The following is a 24373-nucleotide window of genomic DNA, read 5'->3' on the forward strand; positions in this document are numbered from 1 at the left end:
GATATGGCATTTCAACCAAGACCAGTGTTCAGTACTTTCTCTCTGACCTCTGAGTGTGGTGGGGCTGGAAGTGGTAAAACCCCAATACCAGAGGCGGTGCAGCTGACTGTGTCTTGTACTGACACACAGAGGAGAGGTGAGAGAGACTGGCTTCTTCCTCTCATCTTCCTTGTATAAAGGACACTATAACCCTTCAGAACCCAGCTGAGATCTGGATTAGGTCTACAAGTACAGCCTAGTTCCAGATTCAGAACCTAATTCTTACTGTGGAAAAAGCAAAATGTTTTCAGTGAAGTAGAACTTTTGTTTCCAAGAGACTGTAATCAACCAGACAATCTCAGAATCTGAATCTACTGCCCAGGGCTCTTTGCTGTAAACCCTACTTAACAATCCAAGAACATTTTAATAGAAAAGTCAGAGGAAAGGTGACGTATTACTGCAAATTCTTTTCGGAATGAACTGGGATATAAAAAGTAAATAAATCACACACATGCATACACACACACACACACACACACACACAGCCCATACTTCCCTTCTTTCTCTTCCATCAGTGGTAAAGTTACATAATTTCTCACTATGGAAATCAATCAGATCTTCATGGAACAGAGGGTGGTGGAGATGGCTTGCACCAGAGGGCAGCATGATAATAGCAATAGCTACTGCTTATTGCCGTATCTTATGCCAGTAATTGTGGCCCCTGCTTTATATACACTGTCATTTAATCCTGGTCACTTTTTTTTTTCATATGAGTGAAAAACATCAAGAGGATAAGCAATTTGTTCAAAGTCCCTATCTATATTTTTCTTACTATACATCTAGATTTGGTGAGATATGCCTATTATTTTTAGCATATTTCAGTCTGAGATTTATGTTTGGATATAAGTCTATGAACTGCTTTTTATTATATTATTGATTTATCTCTTCAGTAGTCATCAAATGGAAGGAAGAGTCAAACATTTTTAGAAGGAAATTATAACAATGCATTAGCAGTTAGAGGAATGAAGAGGTGCATTTTTAAGTCAGATTTTCTCATCCACTGTGATAAGTTGCTATTGACATCTAGGCTATGTCAGCTTGTCATTCATGTTTTTAATTGGTCAAGCAAAGTAGAATTTTAAAAATTCACCTGAATATGTCAGAGGCCTTGATCGAAACTCTCCTTTTATATAAGAAAAATTGACTTCTAGTCTATTTAATCTGGAACCCAATTCCTTTTGACAAAGAGTGTAGAAGAACTCAGGCAATTAGTGACTAAGTGAAAGCATTAAGCTTTGGATTCCACTATTCAGGGCAGATTTTGACCCCTTCATTTACGTGGCCAGCAAAGACGTGGTTTCAGTGTTAGTAACACTTTTTACTGGCTTAGCTCCTCTAAACGGAATTAAAATTATGACTTAATGGCTGTTGGAACACTTAGGGTTAGGCCATGGCTGATAGTATGCAGGTGTGGAAAATATACTTGTATTTTTAAATCCATACCACTGTCTTCTGGAACCATGTGTTGTAAGAGATGCCCTTATCAGAGCATGCTCTGGTTGACTCATATCCTCTCTAAGGGTGTCTAGTCCACCAGCTCTCTACCTTGACAGTAAATGGATTGCAGCATGCTAGCCAAGAGTGTGAGAGTGTGTCTCACCTCTTACTGATCTGGATCACCCCAGTCCAGGTCAGTTTTTAAGTATCCCACAGCTATCGTTAAAAGCCAGAGTTGCTTTGGTTTGTCCCATAGGAGCACTGCCTCTTGGGACAGATGTCAGTGTCACTGAGAGGACCCTATTGCTCCTATTGTATATTCACACTCAATAAAAGGCACATTTGTTGCAAAGAAGCCTGTCTAGAATTCTGTGGAATTCTGTCAGTTGTTACTGATTATTGCTCTTATGAAGGATTATGTATTTTAAAATTCATTTAATGCAAACTTTCTTAACTAGAACTCTATTAAAATGCAGGTAAAGGATAAGAATATTTCTATGAAAGCATTGGTTGAAAATAGTGGGATAAATCTGACTATAAAAAGAATATTAAAAATCTCTAAGAGAGATGCCTTTTTTGAGAACCCTGCTGCTACTGCTAAGTCACTTCAGTCGTGTCCGACTCTGTGAGACCCCATAGACGGCAGCCCACCAGGCTCCCCTGTCCCTGGGATTCTCCAGGCAAGAACACTGGAGTGGATTGCCATTTCCTCCTCCAATGCATGAAAGTGAAAAGTGAAAGTGAAGTCGCTCAGTCGTGTCCAACTCTTCGAGACCCCATGGACTGCAGCCTACCAGGCTCCTCCATCCATGGGATTTTCCAGGCAAAAGTACTGGAGTGGGGTGCCATTGCCTTAACTCTTACTAAAATAGATAGGCTACTTCTAATATTTTTCTCTATTGATTTGAGCAGATTCTTAAGGAATTCCATTAAGCCATATTTTGTTGGCTGAAATTGAGTCACACAAATTATAAAAATGCATTGCCTTTTAAAAAATACCCTACAGTTAGAATGATCACTAGTTCAAACTGATCTTTCTAATAACTTGTCTGAATAAGTGAGGCTTTTATAGTATCAATTTAATACAGAATGATATAAAATTACTTTATAGAGTCCTTTAGTAATACCATAACTGAGATTATCAGACCAATAGGAAAAAATTTTTGCTTAGGTGACTCACATTTTTTCTCCTCTGGTATATGATGGGAAATCTGCTTTTCCTTTTTTCTTAAATTGATGACTTGTCATCTTGCCTTTTTTATCATAAAAAAATGAAACATAGACAGACATATAACTCAAACACAGCTCTGAAACTGAATAAAGTAGCAACCTATTATTAAATGTAAACCAGACTAAACACTTTTTAATTTTTTTTATTTTTATTTTTTTCTGTTGAGACAGTTTTATTCTCAGCAAAATACACATGTACACATATACTATGACAGCAATTTTAAACTTTAAAATATATAGAAATTTCTTAGGGAAAAAAAAGGGGGACTTCTCTGGTCATCCAGTGGTTAGAACTTGGCGCGTCTAAGAATTGGGTTTCATGCTTTAGCTTTGTGCTTGTCATTTAGTCTTTGGAATAATCATATTTGCTGGGGCTGAAGCACTTGATGGTAGGCAGACTATGGATTGATTGAAAACTTAGTGAGTTGCTTTTTTTCCTAATATTTCTAGCCATACACTTGTGGTCCTTCCCAGGTGAGATGTAATGTGATGCAAGATTTTTTATCATAGAAATGATGGGTAAATTCCTAACTCATAATGCCACGTTTGTGGTCCTTTTCCTGGAAGATGGGCAAATAGAGCCTCTGCTCTATTGGCAAATGTCCTTTACTGAGCTATTTACAGAGGCAGTGATTTTATGAGAAGATGCTCCATTTTCAAGAAATAGACTCATCATTCCAGGAAGGGCAGTAGATATTGAAATATGACAAAGTTTACAAAAGATATTTTATCCCTTTTGGTGCAAATCTTTCTTGTCTGGTTGGTAAATATATCCCCAAGGATGCTTGAGAGGAGTAGAAGAGGCTATGATTTCTTGCTTGCACTGGCCCTGGGTGTCTAGGTCTCCAGAGACCTCGGCTTGATGTGCTCTTGGTAGACTGTGAGAAGGTGGCGCACAAGCTGCAGCTGCAATGCAGATTTACAAAGGTTATAGCTACGACTCAGGTAGCATTCAGACTCAAAAACTAACTTTTAGTTTGAGATTTGGGATTGAGAGTCTCCATCTTGCATTCAGATGGTCCCCACTGGAGTAAAAGCACGAAAAGAAAGGAGAGCAGAAGTCCTTAAATGATCATGTCAGCTCTGAGTTCTGAGTGGAACCAGTTCCTATAAATCCTTGGAGTTTAACTCATCACTACTGAACACACCTTCGATATTATCCACAGATAGAGCATCAGTCACTGTTATTCAGGACGTAGAAACTGCTGCCGCTATAGATAACTGGTGCATGCTCTTGGTTCTAAATAAGGCATAGATTACAAGAATTTTAACTTTGGCCATGGATATTACTCACTGATTTCTGGTCTGATCTCAGCTGGAATAGTTACTTGACAAGGCATTCATGTGGCCAAGAAACTCTGCCTCTTTTATTTAAGCTGCTGATAGATTTAGCTGTTCCCTCTTTTGAAGATTTGCACATTTCCTGGCTTACTTGGAACTGGTACCATGTGGGATCAAAGATGACTTGAGACCCTGTATTAATTCTAATAAATGTTAAAACAAAAGTTAAGCTCCATTTTCTGGTTCCTGTTGTAACTGGAAAGAATAGCTCATTCACAAGAAGAGAATGAATTAAATATTCAGAACAGTGTGCCTTATCTATTCCAAATGTGAATATAGATAAATGTTTTGCCTTCCCTTCACTCTTATCATACAGCAAAGAAAGTCACATTTGGTAACAACTCTGGGGCCCTCCTCTGGGTCTTTGGATCTGGGGAGGAGGGGGCCAGCTGTCTTTACTGCCCATGGCTCCTCTTGTTCCGCAGCTTGGTCTCCCTGTTGCTGCAGAGATGTTCATCATGATGGATGGCGCTGTTGCTACCCTGTACCATGCTCCTTCAGTCTCCTTTGTTGATGTATGTGGGTGTATGTGGGTATCTGGGAATAATTTTGCTTTAGCAAAGATAGAAAACATCTCTCAACTTTGCTTGGGGCTTGGATCCCCAAATGCCAACCTGAATTCAATTTTATGGACCATCTCATGAACTTGTCCCAGAGTTCAGGAGTCTTATAGAGCTTCTAGGATTACTATTCTTTTTACCCAGAATCATGGCCCTCAACTTGTAAATCTCCAACATAGAAGCATAGAGAAATAAAAGGAAAAATAAAACCTGGCAAACTAAATTCCTATTGATGACAAGTGGTCTAATATTTCAGTTCTGTTATGTGATACTTTCTCAGGTTTTTTAGTCGCAAAAATGTTCTTACTGTATGGTGAAGAGTCTGTAGGCTTGGAGTGTAGTAGTGTAGTTCTATTGTGTGAAGGATATAAATGATTCCAAGATATTTCAGAAGAACCAAGGATTGTAAGGATTGTTCATTACCAATACAATTATATGACTCTATTTCTAAGTGGTGCCCAAGGTGAGTTTCAGTTTCCTTGTAAGTAAAATGGAGGAAGTAATTTTTACCTAATGTGGTTGGTGTGAAAATTAATGAAATGATGCAACAAAATACTTAGCAGTATGTTTGGCACGGAACAGTGTGAAAGGATTAGTTACTCAGTCTTTTCCTACTCTTTGCGACCCCATGGACTAAAACCCGCCAGGCTCCTCTGTCCATGGAATTCTCTAGGCAAGAATACTGGAGTGTATTGCAATTCCCTTCTCCATGGGATCTTCCCGACCCAGGGATTGAACCTGGGTCTCCTGCATGGCAGGCAGATTATTTACAGTTTGGAATGGAATAACCACCCAATAAATGTACAGCTATACACATGAACACACACACACTTTTATTTCCGCTCTCGGTTCTTGTCCACTTACACCCTCTGTTTATAAAACTCTGCTAGCCCTTACTCTGGCCCAATTTCTAGTATCTAACCAGTTGTTACTGGTGTTCCTGTCCTACTGTTCTTTATATGGTCATATGTATCTTTGACCTACTACAGTGACTTTTGAAGGGAACCCAGTTATGGTGGTGATTTTATGATTCAAACCTTGTTTGAAAGATGATGAGCATGTCCAGAGAATGTAGGTAATTTTCCCTAAATCACACGATTATCAAATCTAGATTTCTGAGTTGTCAATGTTGTCTTTTACTCTTGTACCCAAGACCTTTGGACCTATAAGGAGAGTCTGGGCAAAGCATGGGGTTTAGATTGAGAAAGGATTATGGTCATAGGTAAGAGAGGACTTAATAGTGATAAGATGGTTATAAATCATGTGACCTTGTGCAAAGTAGTTATTTCTCCTGTTTTAAAATAATATGTACCCTGCTTACCTCATAGGATCTTGTGAGATCTGAGTCTAGACAATGTGGGTGAAAATGTTTGTGAACTGCAAAATGCTGCATAAATACTAATTTTCTTATAAACACATAACACTGTGTGGTATATATAACTGTTATAGATATGTATGGATATGTAGGTATATGTGTCCATGCGTGCTAAGTTGCTTCAGTTGTTGCTAAGTTGCTCTTTGTGACCCTACGGACTGTAGCCTGCCAGGCTCCTCTGTCCCTGGGATTCTCCAGATAACAATTTTGGAGTGGATTGCCATGCTGTCCTCCAGGGGATCTTCCCAACCTAGGGATCAAACCCATATCTCTTATGTCTCCTGCATTGGCAGGAAGATTCTTTGATGCTAGCGCCACTAGGGAAGCCCAAGTAGGAATATATGTATAGCTTAATACATGAATGTACATTTTAATAAAACCATTTTTAGCAAAACCCAATCCTTTGCATATCTTTTATCTGTATTGTCCAATTTATAATCATCTGGCTCTCCTACTGGCTCTCCATGTACTACAAAGGGAGCTCAGTATCTTGGAGAGTAGACTAAGAATGGGGAAGAATGCAGGTAGATATTTTGTTGCATTTGAATCCAAGTCAACCATTTGGGTCTTTAACAGGTAGGAAAGCCCCATGCCCATAGTGTATCAGGAGACATTGCCTTGGAAAGGCTCATTAAATGGAAATATCAAGTCTTTTTCAGCTTCATAGATATTAAGATTATTCTTTGACTTTCAGTGGATAATTTACTAAAATTAACTACTTTCTTTATGATTTAGAAAATGAAATAGGATTCTAGTTTCTGGTCATATAGGAACATATAAAGAGGATGCTGCAACTGCAATTTCATTGCAACTTGGGGACCTTCTGCAGTTGACTGGTATTGATGACTTAGAGGACTGTCCAGAAAGAGATTTGAGGCTGAATGTCGATTGCTGGACAAGTGTAATCCATCTAGCAGTGTCTGCCATAGACTCAGATGGGAATAATGCATGTACATAATGGAAATGGCACCAAGCCCTTGGTTATAATACCAGGGTTGCTACATCTACCCGGAAGATCTTGAATAAGACCCTTACTCACTCAGAGCTTCAGTTTTCTTCACTTGCAAAACAATTGACATGGCCAGGCTTCCCACTGGGAAGTGGTCCTCTCTGTTTTTTTTAATTTTCTGTTACTGAGAGAAGTGCAGTTAACACAATTTTATTCTTGTTCATGCAAGTATACTTTTTACTAGGAATATAACTATCTTTAATAATTACATAAGTGTGATTCTACCCTGCTTACTTGTAGGATCTTGTGAGACCTAGAGTCTAGAGAATGTGTACATAATATTAAGACACAAACAGTGGCTTCAGATCCTCCAGTTTTTGAAGTAGTAAACTCTCCAGACCATCAAGAATATGAAAGAAATTCTATTCCTTTTTAAATGTCTTCTCTGAACATTCTTTTGGCTATAGCAGAGGAAAATAAAATTAATAATTTTTGAGAGATGGAAGCTGAATGTGTTTGTCTTGGAACCATTCATCATCCTTCTGTGACTCTCAAAATGACAGAGAGAATTGCTAAATCTTTATTCTCCATTAAGAAAAAGGAATCAAATGAGTGCTTCCCTCTTTTTGTTTAATATAAACATTTATTAAATATTTTATCCTCCCAGCTCCCTAAAGTCAGGCTTAACATTGACTCTAGATTTTTGGGGGCGTTATTTTAGCAAAATTGTTTTTTCCAATTAAAAAGTTCTACACATTGCAACATGTATTCAAATGATATGAACCCCAGAAAGTCAACAGTGGCATCTCCTCACCTGAAGTTTTCCAGAGGGAACCCCTACACATCATATTCTTTCTCTGGGCTTTATGGTTTTATTTTATTCCATATTCTAATTTTATGTAAAGGGCTGGAAAGTTATGGATTGCCACTCGGCATCGTCATTAAGGCTAGTGGAGGGGATTAGTGAATTTAGGTCATGCATGCCATTGGCTTTTGAGGAAAAGATTCCCTGTCTAATCACTTGGTCTTTGTTTTCAGATCAAACTCCAACCCCAACGAGATTCCTGAAGAACTGCGAGGAGGTGGGGCTCTTCAGTGAGTTGGACTGCTCCCTAGAGCATGAGTTCAGGAAGGCTCAGGAGGAAGAGAGCAGCAAGCGGGTAGGTTCACTTGGATGCCTGGACAAGTGTTTTCTCTAGTACCTGCTAGACACGTCTGTGTTGAAACTAGGTGGCATTGTTGTGCTGATGTGGCTCTAAAACAGCATTTTATCCATTTACAAGTGCTTTATGTTTTTTTTTTTTTAATGGATGAATCTCTGGTTGTGGTAGAAAAATCATGGGAAAAGCAGATTATATGAAATATGGAATTCAAGCCAAAAATTATCCTGATTTTTTTTTTAAATTGGAGGATAATTGCTTTATAGTGTTGTGCTGGTCTCTGCCATACATCAGCATGGATCATAATTATTCTTGACTTGAGTCAGATAAACTCATGGAATTTTCCATTCAAAACTAGTTGTTTTACTTTGCTGAATAATAGCAAGATTTGTATGGGTGGTAAGTGCAGAAGACAGGGACCAGAGGGTAAGATGACAAGTGAAGGATCATAGCAGTAGGAGAGAGGATTTCATCTGATCTTGACCCAGGCTATAACTGTCTGATTTCTGTCATCTTCCTGGTGTCTGTTTACTGCATTTCACAGTTCCTTCTTGGTCATAGTATCGTGTATTTGTTGTTGTTGAAAATAATAGGTTCACTATAAGTGTGCATTATTTGTTCTTACAAATGTAGAAAATCTACTTTATGAATCCCTCCAGAATATACTCTTTTTTTTATTGTTGTGTTGGCATTTAAAAATCACTGTATCAGATTAAGGAAAAGAAATGGAGGCACAAGTAAGTAAGATAATGAAGCTTTTTAGTATTTTTTAGTTTGTTTTTATAGACCATTATTGAATGCCCACAATGTCCTAAACAACAAATTAGACATATCCTGTGACCAGAGACTTAAACTGTGAAAGCTGGTTGAAAGGAGGTACCAGCTACATTGTAATGGATTCTGAATTTCCAGCTGTTCCATCCAGAGAAGAAATTTTAAAAGGCTCTGATATTTCTCTAAGTGTTTCAAAACCTTTGAATCTCCCTCTATGTGAAATTATAATAATCCCTCTCCACCAGATTTTTCATGTCACATTCTCACATCACAATAGCCAAGGGTCTGTATTCAGTCTGTATTGCTTTAGGAAAAATCCTGAAAATAGGTTACAAGAGGGATATAAAATCTCAAGCAACTCATTTTATTTATAATTAGTTATTCATACTTGACCATCTCCTACTTCCCCAGCCCCAACCCAGTGGTGAAGGGCCTTTTTTTTCTTTTTTTAAAACAAACACTTATTTAGCACTTATTTGCCAGATGCTGTTCTGAGTACTTAAAATTTTTAACTAAATAAAAATAGAAGGCATGCATTCTATATTTCATTGCAATAGAAATAGATTTTTAAAAACCATAAAAATAGCAAGGAAGAGAGGAACAAAAAAGTCTAGTAAATTTACTCTGGTTGAGTAATAAATTTAGCTCTCCTGATGGACATGACATATGTAGACAACTGAGAGATTAAGTTCATTCATTCCTTGAGATAGTTAAGATTGGCTTCTTCCGAACTATAAGTAAGGTGTATACTTGGTCCATATTGTCTTCATTCTGACAGGAGGGTTTTAGTCAAAGTGTATGCCCTTGATTTTCTTGAAGATATTTACCAAGAACAGCAGCTTTAGAAGCCCATGATGGGCTTGTGGTTTTAGATCTTCTTTGCATAGTACTCACCATCTCCTATATGAAGCCCCAGGGGAGGAAATTCTTACAGATCTGAATTCCAGGAAATGGTTTGCTTCCCCTGAGGAACCGAAATATTTTCTCCTTGTGGACATGAGAATTCTTAAACCAGTTCTGTTTCTCTTTTTGCTTTGACTGCTTGATTAACACGAGGCCAAACTGACTGTTTTAACTTTGAGAACTTTTTAGAACACGGTAATGAGCATTTTACTTCCCCACAGACTAGACTTTCAGTTCCAGTTTATATTTCCTCTGGTCCCAGTTTTTAATGTAGAATGACATTTTCATGATCTACGTTTTTTTGTGTGTGTGTGAGTTGCTTTTGATTCTCTGTGAGTTGACTACAAAAAAGTGTTAAAATATTCAGGCAAACAAAGTTGAGGAGGACTACTGCCATTGAAGAACTATGTTTTTCTTCTCTTTCCAATGTTGCTCTTAGCAACATTAGTCATGTGATGACTTTGAGAAGGGTATGTGGGTGGGGGATCCTGCAGCCAGCTTCCCCCATGGTTTTGGGGTGGGCCCCTCAGATGACCAGTGTCTCACACCCCAACTTCACTTGCACGCACTGGAAGTTGGAAAGCATTCAGACTGTCGAAGTTTGTTCTTCCACTGCCTTGTTCAAACCAGTGGGCCAAATCCAGCCTCAGTGGCCATGACTACACAAGTAGGCACTTTCTTGAGGCCTAAGGCAGGGTGACTCATCCAACGGCCAGATGAGCTGTGTTGGTGACTTCTTGTGTATGTTGGTGTGTTGGTGATTTCCTTGGAAGCCACATGATGGGGAAATGAGGAGTAGGAGATGCTCTCTCATCTGCCAACATATTTCTACTCATCCCTTCATCCACATTTCTCCAGCTTCCAGCATTCTTGGCACACTGTCACCACCAGCTCCTGCTTCATTTATTTGTTCCCCACTTGAATAGTAGGAATACAAGTTCTTTTTTAAAAAATATCTTTTGGTTGGCAGGCGTATGGGATCTTAGATCCCTGATGAGGGAGTAAACCTGTGCTCCCAGTATTGGAAGCAGGGAGTCTTAAACAACAAACCCCCAGGGAAGTCCTGGAATACAAGTTCTTTTTTCAGGGCATACCTTGTCATCATTAAGTTCTGTCTCCTCCTTCGTCCCATTTGCTGCACATTCAGATAACAATTGCTTTTTAATTCTACATTTCAACTCTCTTTGAATTTATTTTCCTCTGAGACTGTTAATAGAAGATTTGCATTAGTTCCCTCATGCTAAATCACTTCAGTCGTGTCTGAGTCTTTGTGATCCTATGGACCATAGGCTTCCAGGCTCCTCTGTCCATGGGATTCCCCAGGCAAGAATGGAGTGGGTTGCCAGCCCTCTTCCAGGGGATTCTCCCAACCCAGGGATCAAACCCATGTCTCTTATGTCTCCTGCATTGGCAGGTGGGTTCTTTACCACTAGCGCCACTTGGGAAACCCATTAGTTCCCTCAGCGAGTTTTATTTTGTAAAGTGGGAGATGGATTTGTTTATATGGAAAATTTGGTTTAAAAAGATTTTTGCTTGAACTTGCTAAATACTTTATACAAAAATGTTAGAAAGACTGAGCTTGTCCTTTCCTCCACCTTTAAAATTCTAGCTGAAGTTTGGTCTAGAAAATTCTATCAAAGAGCAAATAGGGAGCTGATCGTTGTTTAGCCCGTCTGTCAGGAAAAAGTCTGTTCGACAGACTATCTTTAATCCTGATACATTTCCAAAAGCATCTCAATATATGTATAGAGTGAGGACAGGCTAGAGGCAGGTAATGACCAATGGAAAAGCCCCAGTGTCTGTATCCACAGCATGTATTATATAGCAGATGATGCATTCCATAATTGCCTCAACCTTCCACCTTAGCATAAACCCATAGCTTCAAAACTCTTTAATTAGAGATATACTTTTTCTCTTGAAAGAGCATGCCTCACTAGCAGTATCACAGATCTCAACTTGCCTAGTCAGGCTAGTGCATGTCCTGAAACAGATGAGAAACTTTTGTTCATCATTTATTCATGCAATAAATATTTTTGAGAGCCCTTCACGTGCTAGGCACTGTCCAAGGCACTGGTGAATATGCTATGGACTAAAGCTGATTTTAAAACAGAAAACAAAAAATCCCTGACTTCAGGTTGCTCACTTCTCATGGGCAAGACAAACAGTAAACAAGTAAAAACATTAGCATATGTAACATGTCCGAAGGTGATAAGTGCTGTAGAGAAAAACATTTCAGGGAAGGGGCACAGGGAGGTTTAGGGAGTGATCTAGGGGGCATCACTGGTGAGTGGACATGCAGCTGTGACCCGAAGGAGGAAGAAGTCAGAACCAGGTGTGGACTGGGGAGGAGAGTAGAGAGAGCAATAAGTGCAATGCCCTGAGGCTGGAGGTGCTCTTCGCTGGAGCAACAGCAAAGAGCAGGGTGTGCAGTGATGGGCAGAGTGGGCATGCAGGATCATATCCAAGAAAGCTGAGTAGGCTTCAGTCTGAGTGAGATGGAGAACCATACTACTAAGTCACTTCAGTCGTGTCCGACTCTGTGTGACCCCATAGACAGCAGCCCACCAGGCTCCCCTGTCCCTGGGATTCTCCAGGCAAGAACACTGGAGTGGGTTGCCATTTCCTTCTCCAGTGCATGAAAGTGAAAAGTGAAAGTGAAGTCGCTCAGTCATGTCCGACTCTTTGCGACCCCATGGACTGCAGCCTTCCAGGCTCCTCCATCCATGGGATTTTCCAGACAAGAGTATTGGAGTGGGTTGCCATTGCCTAGAACTATAGGACAACTGTAAGGAGAGGTATCATAGCATCTGACTTACATACGGCAGATCTCCTATATACAAACAAGTTCCATTCCCAGAGAGCGTTAAGTCCAATTTGTTTCTAAGTCCAATAAAGTTAGCCTAGATACCCAACTAACACAATCACTTATATAGTACTGTACTGTAATAGGTTTTACACAATAATACATAAACAACAAACCCCCCAAATAAAGAAAATATTTTAAATCTTACAGTACAGTACCTTGAGAAGTTCAGTAGTACAATACAACAGCTGGTACTTCTTGGCAGTGCCAGCTATATCACCACTTCTTTTATACATGTTTGTGGACATCCTGGGCTTGAAATAAAGATACTGCAGTACTGAAATCTATACAGTACTCTACGGTAAAGTACAGAAAAGCACAACCACCTGTAGAGGATGCACACATGTGACAGTATTACCCCAGACATGGGAACTAACCGACATGATTGGACATGCAAATACATGTTCGAATCTTTGAAATTTCACAACTTGAAGGTTTGTATATAGGGGACTTACTGTGTAAGAAAGTTTACTTGGCTGCCAAGTTGAAAGTAAATTGTTGGAAGGAAATAGCAAAGTGAGACCAGTTAGGAGGGTGTTCAAAGAATCTAGGTTAAAGATGATGGCAGATTGGTCCAAGGTGCAGATGGAAGAGGTGGTTAGATTCTGGATTAATTTGAAGATAGAGCCAACAGGAATTGGTGATGGATTAGGTCTGGGAAGTAATAGATGGAATTCAGGATAAAACTAGGTTTTTGACAGCAGCAACTGAAAGGATGGAGTTGCCTGTGGGAGAAACAAGTTTGCAGGGCAAATTGAGGAGATTGTTTGCAAACTTGTTAAGTGGAAATATCTACTGGGCAGATGAATATATAGATATGTCATACAGGACCTGTCTAAAGATATAAATTGGTGGGTCATTGGCATGTTGTTATTGTTGTTTAGTCACTAATTCGTGTTCAGCTACTTTGCAACCCAATGGACTGTAGCTTTCCAGGCTCCTCTATCCATGGGATTTCCCAGACAAGAATACTGGAATGGGTTGCCTTTTCCTTCTCCAGGGAATCTTCCTGACCCAGGGAATCTTCCCAACTCAGGGATCAAACCCATGTCTCCTGCACTGGCAGGCAGATTCTTTACCATTGAGCCACCTGGGAGATGGTGTTTAAATGCATGAGACTCAATGGAATGACCTGGGCAGGGGTGAATGGAGATGAGGCAGAGAAGAGGTCTGAGTATGGAACTTGGCAGAGTCCTCCAGAATCCTCCAAGACAGTCTTCAATTCTCCTCAGTGGTCAAAGATGACATAGAAGACTATGAGACATGGAGAGTTAAGTATGGGAACCCAGGCAGTAATACTGAATAGATACCAGTAACTGACAATCTGCATGTTGATATCATGTTCCACATTAGTGGAAAAAACAAAAATAAAAGATTTTTTTAAAGTATGAATTGACCTTTCACATTTGATTTCTTTTTCTACAAAAGAGCTCCAACAGTGCCTCTCTAGGAGGAGATAGCTTCCTCATGTGATAACAGTTGTGTGTGTGTGTGTGTGTGTGTAAGAGGAGTTGAAAGTACTAGAAATGAACTCCTTTATCTTGCTGAGAGAAATATAACATTACAGCCTAACATAGTGAAGGACCCTGAAGATGAAAAGCACAGTATATAAGTGCTAAGTGTTGTTATTCTCCCCTAGGACCTAAATCTGACTCATTATGCTGATGCAGCAATAGCAAATTAGGACATTTCCATCCTCTAGAATTCCTACCCAAATGATGAAAAGTGCAATCTATTCCCAGAGGGTGTTGACTGTTTAACACATGGGAACAGGGGACAAGCTACAATCTTAAGATCTTGGATCCCAGCTCAACAGGAGTCATGGAACAGGGCATGGCCAGGTCAGCCTCAGCTCAGAAAAGTCAGCTGCTCAATCTGATTATATTCTGTACCTGGAAATCATGTTACCCGACACCACCAGTTACTTGGGGAGAGAGCACAGAGAGGGAGGTGCTTCGCCTTCATTACAGTCTTGCTGTATCAGCTACTAGTGGGCATGGTTGCTCTCTGGGGGAGGTGTGAGTGGCAACGTGTGGGTGGCACCAGGTGAAAAATAAGAGATAGCAAGTTGAGAAAACTTGCAACAGCTGTATATTTCCAGTTATGTTAATATGTTGCTTCTATATTTGTGCAATACAGCCCCTCTCCCTGCCTTTTCTCCCCAGCCCATGCCTTACAAGTCTGGAGAAAAAGAAAATTCTGAAATCTAAACTTGGTTTTATCCTAGGTTTGAAAATGCCACCATGTTCTCTAAATTCTAATAGATGAAATTGTTTTTCATCTTTTCGTGCCTTTAAAAAAAAAAAATCAGCATGACTGAAAGGAAACACCCATTGGGAACATTATGAGAGGTGACGGCCTATTTCTTCCCCCACCCCAATAACTGGAAAATCTAACCCTTATATCTTAAGGATTCTCTTGTCCTCCTCCTCCATTTCAGCACACTAGTCATGTAAGCACTTTCTGCTTTCTCCTTATAGATTTAAATTTTGCCCTTAGCTTAGATGGAATTTGATGCTAGAAGAGAAGTTGGCTTGGTCTTTGCCTCCCACTCAGGGGAATGACTAAACCAGTGGATGAACTGGAAGCTAGTTCATGAGTTTTGGTTCCCTGGGATTTAGGATTAATGACCACAATCTCAGTAGAGATTATTAAGAGTTGGTATCTACTTCCACATATGTCCACGAATCATGAGGTGATCTCAGGCTCAGCCTCAATTTACAATGGAGTGGAAATGGAAAACAACTCATAGAGTTTTTTTTTTTTTTTCATCTGTCTTGTGATGTGAGGGTTATTTTTTTTTTTTTTTTGGTGGAAAGTCAGGTATCCTCAGAGTTGCAAAATCCATCATCTTTGCCTTGCAAAGAGTGAGCACATAAAATCAAGTCCCTTTTACATGAGTGATGAGGAAGGCCCATGGCTTGGAGGAGAACTGACCCAGATGGGTACTGGGAGTTTGCTCATCTCCTCCCTTAGACAGTTTGTATATTTGTCTAACTTGGACCTTAAGGATGAGTCTTCACAACATAACCTTCACATTATAGACAAACATCTCTTGAGACTGAAGGTTTACTTTCTAATGCTAAATCATCTGTCCATTCATGGTTCTGCCTTTAGCCAGTGTTAGGAGCCAAATTATTAGGGAATGGTGGTATTTATAATGGCAAATAAATGTCTCTTAGCTTGTGAATGGCAGATTTTATTGTCCTTGAGTTGATTTTCTTTTTTGTCATAGGTCTTATTTATATTTGCTTTCACATGATGTTTGTTCTGGCAAGATTGAAGTATCTGCCCGAATCTTTCTGAGAACCAAACGAGGTTTTCAGAGGCTTAAGTTTGATTAGAAAGATTTGTATTCATTCCATGCAGAAATGAGTATTCTCCTAAGAGGTGCTGATGTTGTCATTTGAAGGTGAGAAGTAGAAGAGATTTGGAAGATTGGCTTAAAAGATACAGCATGAAGATTGCTAGAGGAAACTTGGCATTGATTTTGGGAACCCCTATTTGTGTTGGAAATGTTGAGGAATACAGCAGTATTTTCTCACACCAGGATTTCCTGTTCAGTTGTGACTAGGTATGGTAATAATCAAAGTATTTCTATACCTTTGAAGCACATCTGACACATCTGACATTTTGAACATGTTGTTAATGATAACTTTGATTTTGGTCCCTTTTGTTAACAGGGAATAATTATAGGTGGTTATGGCAGTGCTATGTTCCCCATGTTAAATACAGAAAAATAAACTACTTAGAGACAAGACGAGTTGATAGGTGCTCATTAGAGGGGGCCAGTGGCAGGGATGATGTGTTCTGGCTCTTCTCCTACCTTCTCTGTCCTCTCTCTATTTCCTTGTGTTTTGCTGTATCCACTTCCAGGTGGTTTTGTTTACACCTTCTCTTCAGAAAACTCATAGGTTCTCATAACCCAACCATCAACTCTACCCAACAGTTCCTTTATCTGTGTGTCTAGTCCTCAGCATCTCTACTCTCCAGCTGTTACTAGCATTCTCATTTGAATATGCCCCTGGTGTTTATAACTCATTATGCCCAGTACTGTGCCCAAAGCTTTCCTGTACAAACTCATGGCCACGATGAGCCCCACCCTTTGTCTGGGTCTGTCAGAGGCACAGTTCATCCACCTTGTGCGTGCATGCTAAGTCCCTTCAGTTGTGTCTGACTCTGCGCGACCCTATGGACTACAGCCTGCCAGGCTCCTCTGTTCAAGCGATTCTCCAGGGAAGACTACTGGAGCAGGTTGCCATGCCCTCCTCCAGGGAATCGTTCTGACCAGGGATCAAACCTGTGTCTCTTATGACCCCTGCATTGGCAGGCGGATTCTTTACCACTAGTGCCACTTGGGAAGCCCTCATCCATCTTAGGGGGCAGCTTTATCTCCTCTCCATCCATTGCCCCCCTCACTGGGTCCCATCAACTTCCTTAGGCCAGTGTCCTCATGTCTTCTCTTTATTTTCCATTTCTATCACTTCAAGTCTAGCCCGTCATTACTTCCTACTGAGTTACTCCTGAGCATTCTAAGATGTTTTGACTTTTAACCCAACTTTAAAGAGATACCTAGATTTAAGTATTATCACAAAATTAGATATATTTTTTAACAAATGGAAACAAACTGAAATGTTTATCTGTTAAAAAAAAAAAATTGCTGTTGAAAGTGTTTGCCTCTTACTTGTGGTTAAGTTGAAAGTTCCTCCAGGTATTGTCTTTGTTAACAGGTAGAGGGGTTGGTGTAGGATGTCATCAGTATAAAAGGGAGTGTGTTGGGACCTGTTAAACACAGCTTTGATTCTAGGAGACTCTATGCATGGACTGCATCTAGAAGTTCCTAAGCAGAGATGGGGCTTCCCAGGCGGCAGTAGTGGTAAAGAATCTCCCTGCCAGTGCAGGAGAAGCAAGAGATGTGCGTTTGGTCCCTGGGTCAGGAAGATCCCCTGGAGTAGGAAATGGCAACCTGCTCCAATATTCTTGCCTGAAAAATCCCATGGGCAGAGGAGGTTGGTGGGCTACAGTCCGTGGGGCCTCAAAGAGTTGGACATAACTGAGTGATCGAGCACATATACCACACGAACGCACACAAAAGCAGGGATGGGGTGGGATGGGAAGAGGCACTTAAAAAATGACTAAGAAAAGAAGCTGAAAATGGCCCCAAACACAATGGAGCCCTGATGCTCCCCAGGCAACCCAGACTCGGATTGTGCAGATGGCTTGTTTGGCCTGCTTTCCCATCAGGATGCCTGACTGTAGCTGAAAATTAGCCCGATTGAATTATTTGTCTGGGAGGCTACTCACTAAAATAATTACGAATCTCTTCTCTTTAAGAGTCGAGACAAGGGCAGCTTTTCCCAGCTGGAGACTTTCTCATGGGGTAGTTTTCCCATTTGGGGTTTGGTTGGGATCTCAGCTGATTATAGTCACTATATACCTGTCTAGAAGGTAGTAGAGCCAAGCTGGGATTTCAAAGTACTAACTCAAGTGGAATCACAATGGCGAATGGACACTGTCCTCTGAAAGAATCTATTTGTAGCTATGAGTGATTCCGAACTCAAAACCCACCAGATGGGTTGGTGGGTGTGTACCTGGGGCAGGCGGCTTTGCATCTGCTGAGGGAGTGAGTCTTGTCCTCCATGAGGCCCTGCATTCATGCTTCTGAAAGCAAGCAGGGAAACAGATCTGGTTTCTGGGCTGGATTAAAACAAAATGACTAAAAGATGAAGCTTCTGTTCTAGGCAAAAAAACAACACTCACATTTAGAAAATTGGACCACATGTTAGTTGGCGCTGAGAGTCTGCAGCTAAGAATCACTTACCTGGGCCCCTCACAAAGACATGAGAAAAAAATTGACCCTGTGAAAGAGAAAAGGAAAGGAATATAATAGTTGTGAGAGTCTCTGCTTCCATCATCTCATAAATCCAGGTGAACGTTAAGTGTGGTTAGGAGCAGGTATGGGAGTGATTTACTCTGGGAACTCCGCTTTAGCATTTGTGTGCTGTTAAGTTATTTCCATACTGATAAGGCTGAGGCCAGGAACTGAGATTCCATACATTCTTCCTGTCCATATTTCCAGCACATTGACTGTCAACTCAAACCTGGGGTATTGACTGATTTTAGCGCCAGAATCCTGGAGGGACATTTTCCTTGTTTAAACCACTACCACCGAAACCCAAAAGCCTAGGGGTTTATGAAATGGTGGATTTTCTCCCCTGGTAACACCTTCCTACACTTCGAGGAGCTGGCTGTCCTGCTGACCCAGAGGGGCTCATAAGCTATTTGGATTGGAGTGGGGTCAGGACATTCCCTGGGTAGCCAGGCACAGTGTCACCTGCTGGTGCTTCACTCTAGGACTAGGATGATCCTCACATCCCAGGAATATCGACTGCAGTCTTCCCCAGAACACTGCTGGGCTTCCCTTTGTTCTCTGCTTTCTGGGATATGAAAGTCTATTTCTAGCCCAGGTGAACTTGGGGCTCTTCTATCTGATGGGGCCAGTTTCTCATTTGTCTCTAGAGTGAAATGAAATGCTGAAAGGTCTTTACATTCAGTGTGTCCTCTAAGGACACGTTTTCTAATAAAACTCACTAGCACTGGCAGAATCAGACTCTTGTGTACATAGATGATGTTTTGCCTTTTGACCTGAAGGTGAATGTGAGCTGTTTTATTGGACAGCTTTGGTGCTAGAAGGATGGATCTTCCCACCTGCAAGCTCTCCCTTCATCATCTGGCTTGGTGGATGCTTCCCCAGTCTTCTTCGTGAAGTGGGGTGAACCCTGCATTTGGGTTCCATGTGGCTGCAGCCCAAGCATCCCTGAGATCTGAGTCACGGGCAGAGCACACCATCTGTTACATGAAAACTTTGAAAGCTGATCACAGTGCTGACCGCTCCTGCCAGAGCTGGTGCCAGGTGCCTCTGTTCTCTGTGGCTTTATGTTTGGGTGGGGACTTATTTGGGCTCTGCAGACAGTCCAGTCCCCAAAGAAGAAAAGCAGTCATGTTTTTTGTGTGCCTGTCCAGGTGATTGACTACAGATGATGCAGTGCCCGGCATTTTGAATCATAGCCGCTCTCAAAGAAGTCATCCCCTTCCTGGCTTCTCTTGGAATTTCTTGTTATGCACAGAGCTTAGGAACTTTCCCAGAGGATTTATGAATGTGAGCAATTGCTGGATTCGTTGGCACAGTTGGTTCAGGCATTCCTGTACTTTTCAGGGCAAGCCTGGAATCTGCTGTGGTCTCTGATGCAGAGGGCCTATGAACCCCACCCTTCCAGCCCCATTTGATTGGTCCCCAAGTGACCGAAAGGGAGCAACACAGTCCAAAATCCTGGCAGCCTCTCTTGTGGTGTGCTGTGCCAAAATGTGACTTGCACCCTGCTATCTCTGTGCGGCTGGTCCCCCTGAAAATGGCTTCCCGGCTCCTCCTGCACTCACTGCAAAAGCCCCGGTGTGGATTGTGGAGAAGTAAGGCGGAGTGTTCTCTAAATTTAGGATGAGAGCAAGAAATCCAGACTCCGTCCCATCACTTTCTACAAGTCATGTGTGACTTTATTTTCTCACCAGTAAACGGGACTTTTTAGCTACCTTGGACATACGTAGTTCAAATATATTGATATCTAGAGCATAGAAAATAAAGCTAATTCTTAAGTAGATGGTGTTAGATTCACATACTACAATTGCGTCTCACCTTGTACTTTTTTTTCTGCTGTTGCCCTAAAGAAGTGTCCTGAAAGGGGTTCTGGGCCAGAAATCCAAGTGTGCTTTCACAGAGTCAGCTCAGCACTAGTGATGTCGCAGCGTCAAAGAGCGTTTCTCCCCTGCACAGCGGGAGGAGGGGGACAGCTCCTTGATCCAGATTTCTGCTAGACATTTTTATCTGTATCATAGTAATGCACACATTCACAAGTACATGTCTTAGGCAAAGTGGGCCATTAGGCTTTGTGAATAAGTCCTTGCTTTTCTGACTACTACTGTGGATTGCTACCTGTGTCCAGTTCAACACCAGATAAAAGAGACTTTTGATGTCCCAAGTACAGCTGCCTGCTGCCCTCTGATTTTGAAGGCAGCATGCCTGATCTGTCCCTCAACTGGGTGTGAACTTAGGGGTGATTTCCCATTAACGGTGATGGATGTGCACAGATACAAACACTCACACACACACACACACACACCCTCCCATGGACCCCCTTGTGACCAGAAGCACATATTGCCAGACAGCTGGCCAGGGCCAGGGGTGCAGTCTGTGATCACAGGAGAGAGGAGCTGCTTTGACCTCATTAGTGCCGTTCTCCTAATTGAGTCTAACATTCACAGACTATAGCTACCCGGGTGCATTTTACAGAGAAAAATCTGTTAATAACATTGGTTGAAGAGTCCAAGCACTATTTGCTCTTGTGAGATTTTAGGTGTTGCCCCTCCTAATGTCTACTGCCTTTCGGCAGAATCTGATGATGCTACAACAAGCATGCCTGAATCAACAGTGGTTTGTGGCTGTCAGAGAACACAGAGATCACACATTTCTATCTCGGTCAAACTGAAAGTATAGAGAAAAGCCCGAGAAATGCTTACAGAACAGGGGACATCCTATATGTCTCTGATCTGAGCCTACAGGTGGGTGTTAGAAGGGAGAGAATATGACGGAGGCTTTGGGTATATGTTAGGAATGACTTGAAAGGAAGTTTGCCAGTCAAATACTTTACTTGGACTCTGTGGGATTTATTCGTCCTCTGGACTTACTGGCTTTTAATTAAAGAGTAAATTCCACTCCAGGAGAACCATGCCCTGTGCATATGGAATGGTTGATTCTCTATAGTTCTCAAACATTGTTGATGGCTTACTCTGCTCACAACTCTTTCACCTAGCTCCTGCTCCTTCATTTGGAAGTCCTAGCCCTGACTTCCTCATCCCCTGTTGGGGGTGGGGGATGTTTGTCAAGCCCTTTTCATGGGTGACCCTGAGACCATCTGCCATATTAGCCAGCCAGAGAATGAGGTCTAGACCAAGATAACTAATATTTTCATTTGTCTTTGCATTCCATAGAAAAGAATTAAGAGACCAATTCTGATTCTTCAAGTGGTCTTCGTTTTCTACATTCCCCCTCACACACCCCAATAGAGGTAACCTGTGCCCCGTGCCAAATGCCTTTCCCAACAGCTGTTTGGTGATTCTGTGTCACTGGGCTCACTGTAAAATCAGGCATATCCTTTTAATTACCTGTTCATATTTCAGCCATGCTGAGCTCCATGGCACTGAGAGAGGGGATAAACCTTCATTGTAATGGATTTTTAGTAAGACTATCTCAGAGATAAGAGTCCTAAATCTTGGCAGTCTCTTTAGAGCACACACTTTGTGATTGCACACAAATTCTTGGCTCCCCAGAGCCGTGTTGTAAGTGGAGTGCACTGTGCAGGGCTAGGTAATAAGATACTGCAGATACATTTGAGAGCAAGGTACACTTCTGCTTTATTTATGAAGATAGACATGCTGGTTGAGGGCTTAATCACAGCTGATAAATCATTTTAAGAAAGCCTATTAGAACCATATGCTGATTTTTTTGCATTAATATAGTGTGTCTGTTTCTAGTCTAATAAGACAGGATTTTCTCTCATGCTCTCTGTGTCTCTCCAGTGTGGACTATTTATCTGTTTAAGTGGTATCACTTGTGTGGGAGCATTTATCTCTTTAAGAGGTACCATTAATAAAAGAAGGTGAAAGGGGGAAGGAAACATGAGCGAAGGGGCCCATTGCACAATGCCTCTGTGTGTGTGTGTGTTTGTGTGTGTGTGTGTGTGTTTATGGTATTACAAAGGAAAGAGTCAAAAAGCTGAGAACAGGAAACATCTCAATTAGAGTTTCGGAAGACTGTGGATTGGTCTTCACTCAGCATAAGGTAGTCATTTCAGCCCAGGTGGTTATAATACTGTAGTAAAAGATTATCTGAATACGGGGGAGTGTGCACTGACATTTTGGTTACCTCACTTCTCCCCAAGCTAGCAGAGGTCTGCCCCAGGAACAGGTCCCAGGGCTCTTTAATGAGAGACATATTGGGGCTCCAACTTGGAGCCAAGTTCTGTTTATCACTAATTGCAGGGGTGCCTTGCAGATCTTTTCTATTATTTCCTGATTATACCCCTGCTCTTTTTATTATCTTGCCAAAATTCAAACAGTAATAATTGCATGATTTGTTTATTTATAACCCCTTCTATTGTGCCAATCACTGTATTTAATAGATTTTTAAAACAGTGATAGCCTTTACCAAATTAATGGATGTCTTTTATCTTCCACAGAGAAGCCATGTATTGGTGAATCTAATTTGGCATTCTTCAGAGTGTTTCTATGACCCTCCCTCCCCAGAATCTTGTGTTTTTGATCATATAAATTAGGGCTGATTTTGGTGCACAGAGAGAGCTTGCATGCAAGGAAGATGTTTTAGGAAAGGATGTTAATGTATCCTGTAGGAGTACATCCACGTTGGGGTCTATGACTCCTGAGTTTCTTTGCAACTCAATTTTCGTGATTTCTCTGAAAACTGAGTTTAGAGATAAAGATACATGAAAAGCCCATTTTATACAAATTTAGACATAGTGGGGAAACCTGACACCAAATGAATTGGAATTGAGATTATGAACTAGTAATCATAAAATTCACTACCATTCATTTATGGGTCCCTACTATTTGTCAACACAGTGACAGAAGTTTTGTTTGCATTATTCCCTGATCATTACAACAACACTATGAGTGTTTTTACCTTCATTTAACATAATAAGAAGCTAAAGCTTATTTAGTTTACTGAAAGTGACCAAGCTCAAAGTTGCAGATCCAGTATCTGTACATAGGTCTGTCTGCTGGATGGAGAAGGAAGTGGCAACCCACTCCAGGATTCTTGCCTAGAGAATCCCATAGACAGAGGAACCTAGCGGGCTACAGTCCACAGGGTTGCAAAGATTCGGACACGACTGAGAGACTAACACACACACACACACACACACACACACAGAGTCAGCTGGAAAATTCCTGTGCTTCCCATTATTTCAGATCACCTCTATTGCCTCTATCTTCATCCCCTTATGGTACCTGTGTGTTTTAACATACGTGCTAATTTACTTTAAAAAATGCTCAGTAGAAGCTTTGCAAAGCATCATGCTCTGCTTGATCTGCACAAATACATGAAAAAATCTTGAGTGCACCCACCCACTCTACCCTGGTCTTTAAAAATTCTCCTCTAGGCCTCCAGTCTCAGCCCCAAATTCTTCCATGTTCTGTAGCAGTGGCTGCAGTAACACAGCTGACCCTGAAATCTCAGGGAAAAAAAAAAAGGCTGCTTCTCTCCACAATACATTTATCAATGTCACTGAGGTCACACAGTCCCCCCCCCCCCCCCACTGCCCTGCTTACCAAAATACATAATTCCCGGTCCAACCCAGACCCGGACAATCTTCTCATCTCTAGTGTTGTAACATGCTCCTGCTGTGGGACATTTCCTTCCTTGCCTGGTCCTGATGACCTCTGTTTTCCTGGAATAAAATGAACATTTGCTGAGTGGGGCTGTATTTGGAATTTACGTTAGATTCTAATAGAGTAATACCCGGGGGAATGACTGCCCCCGAGGAGAGAGCACTCTAAAGAGAATGCTGCTGTGTTCTCTTAGGACATTGCTTTGGATTGGGCAATGGGGGTTGCTACACCATTATTTCTGGCTGTGATAGGAATTGGGGCAGCAGGATAGAGTAATTTCTGATA

The 24373-nt window shown here is 41.2% G+C and overlaps 1 protein-coding gene across 3 annotated transcripts in view; it reads left to right on the top strand.

The window, feature by feature from the left end:
- The window catches only part of CREB5 (cAMP responsive element binding protein 5), a 438988-nt gene that overhangs the window by 89832 nt on the left and 324783 nt on the right, over positions 1-24373 (top strand). For all 3 annotated transcript variants that reach the window (XM_027539413.1, XM_027539411.1, XM_027539412.1), the window contains exon 4: positions 7970-8091. In XM_027539413.1, coding sequence (XP_027395214.1) covers positions 7970-8091 — 122 coding nt within the window. The remainder of the gene's footprint in view (positions 1-7969; positions 8092-24373) is intronic.

The sequence above is a fragment of the Bos indicus x Bos taurus genome, chromosome 4 (assembly GCF_003369695.1).
Source record: "Bos indicus x Bos taurus breed Angus x Brahman F1 hybrid chromosome 4, Bos_hybrid_MaternalHap_v2.0, whole genome shotgun sequence".
NCBI lineage: Eukaryota > Metazoa > Chordata > Mammalia > Artiodactyla > Bovidae > Bos > Bos indicus x Bos taurus.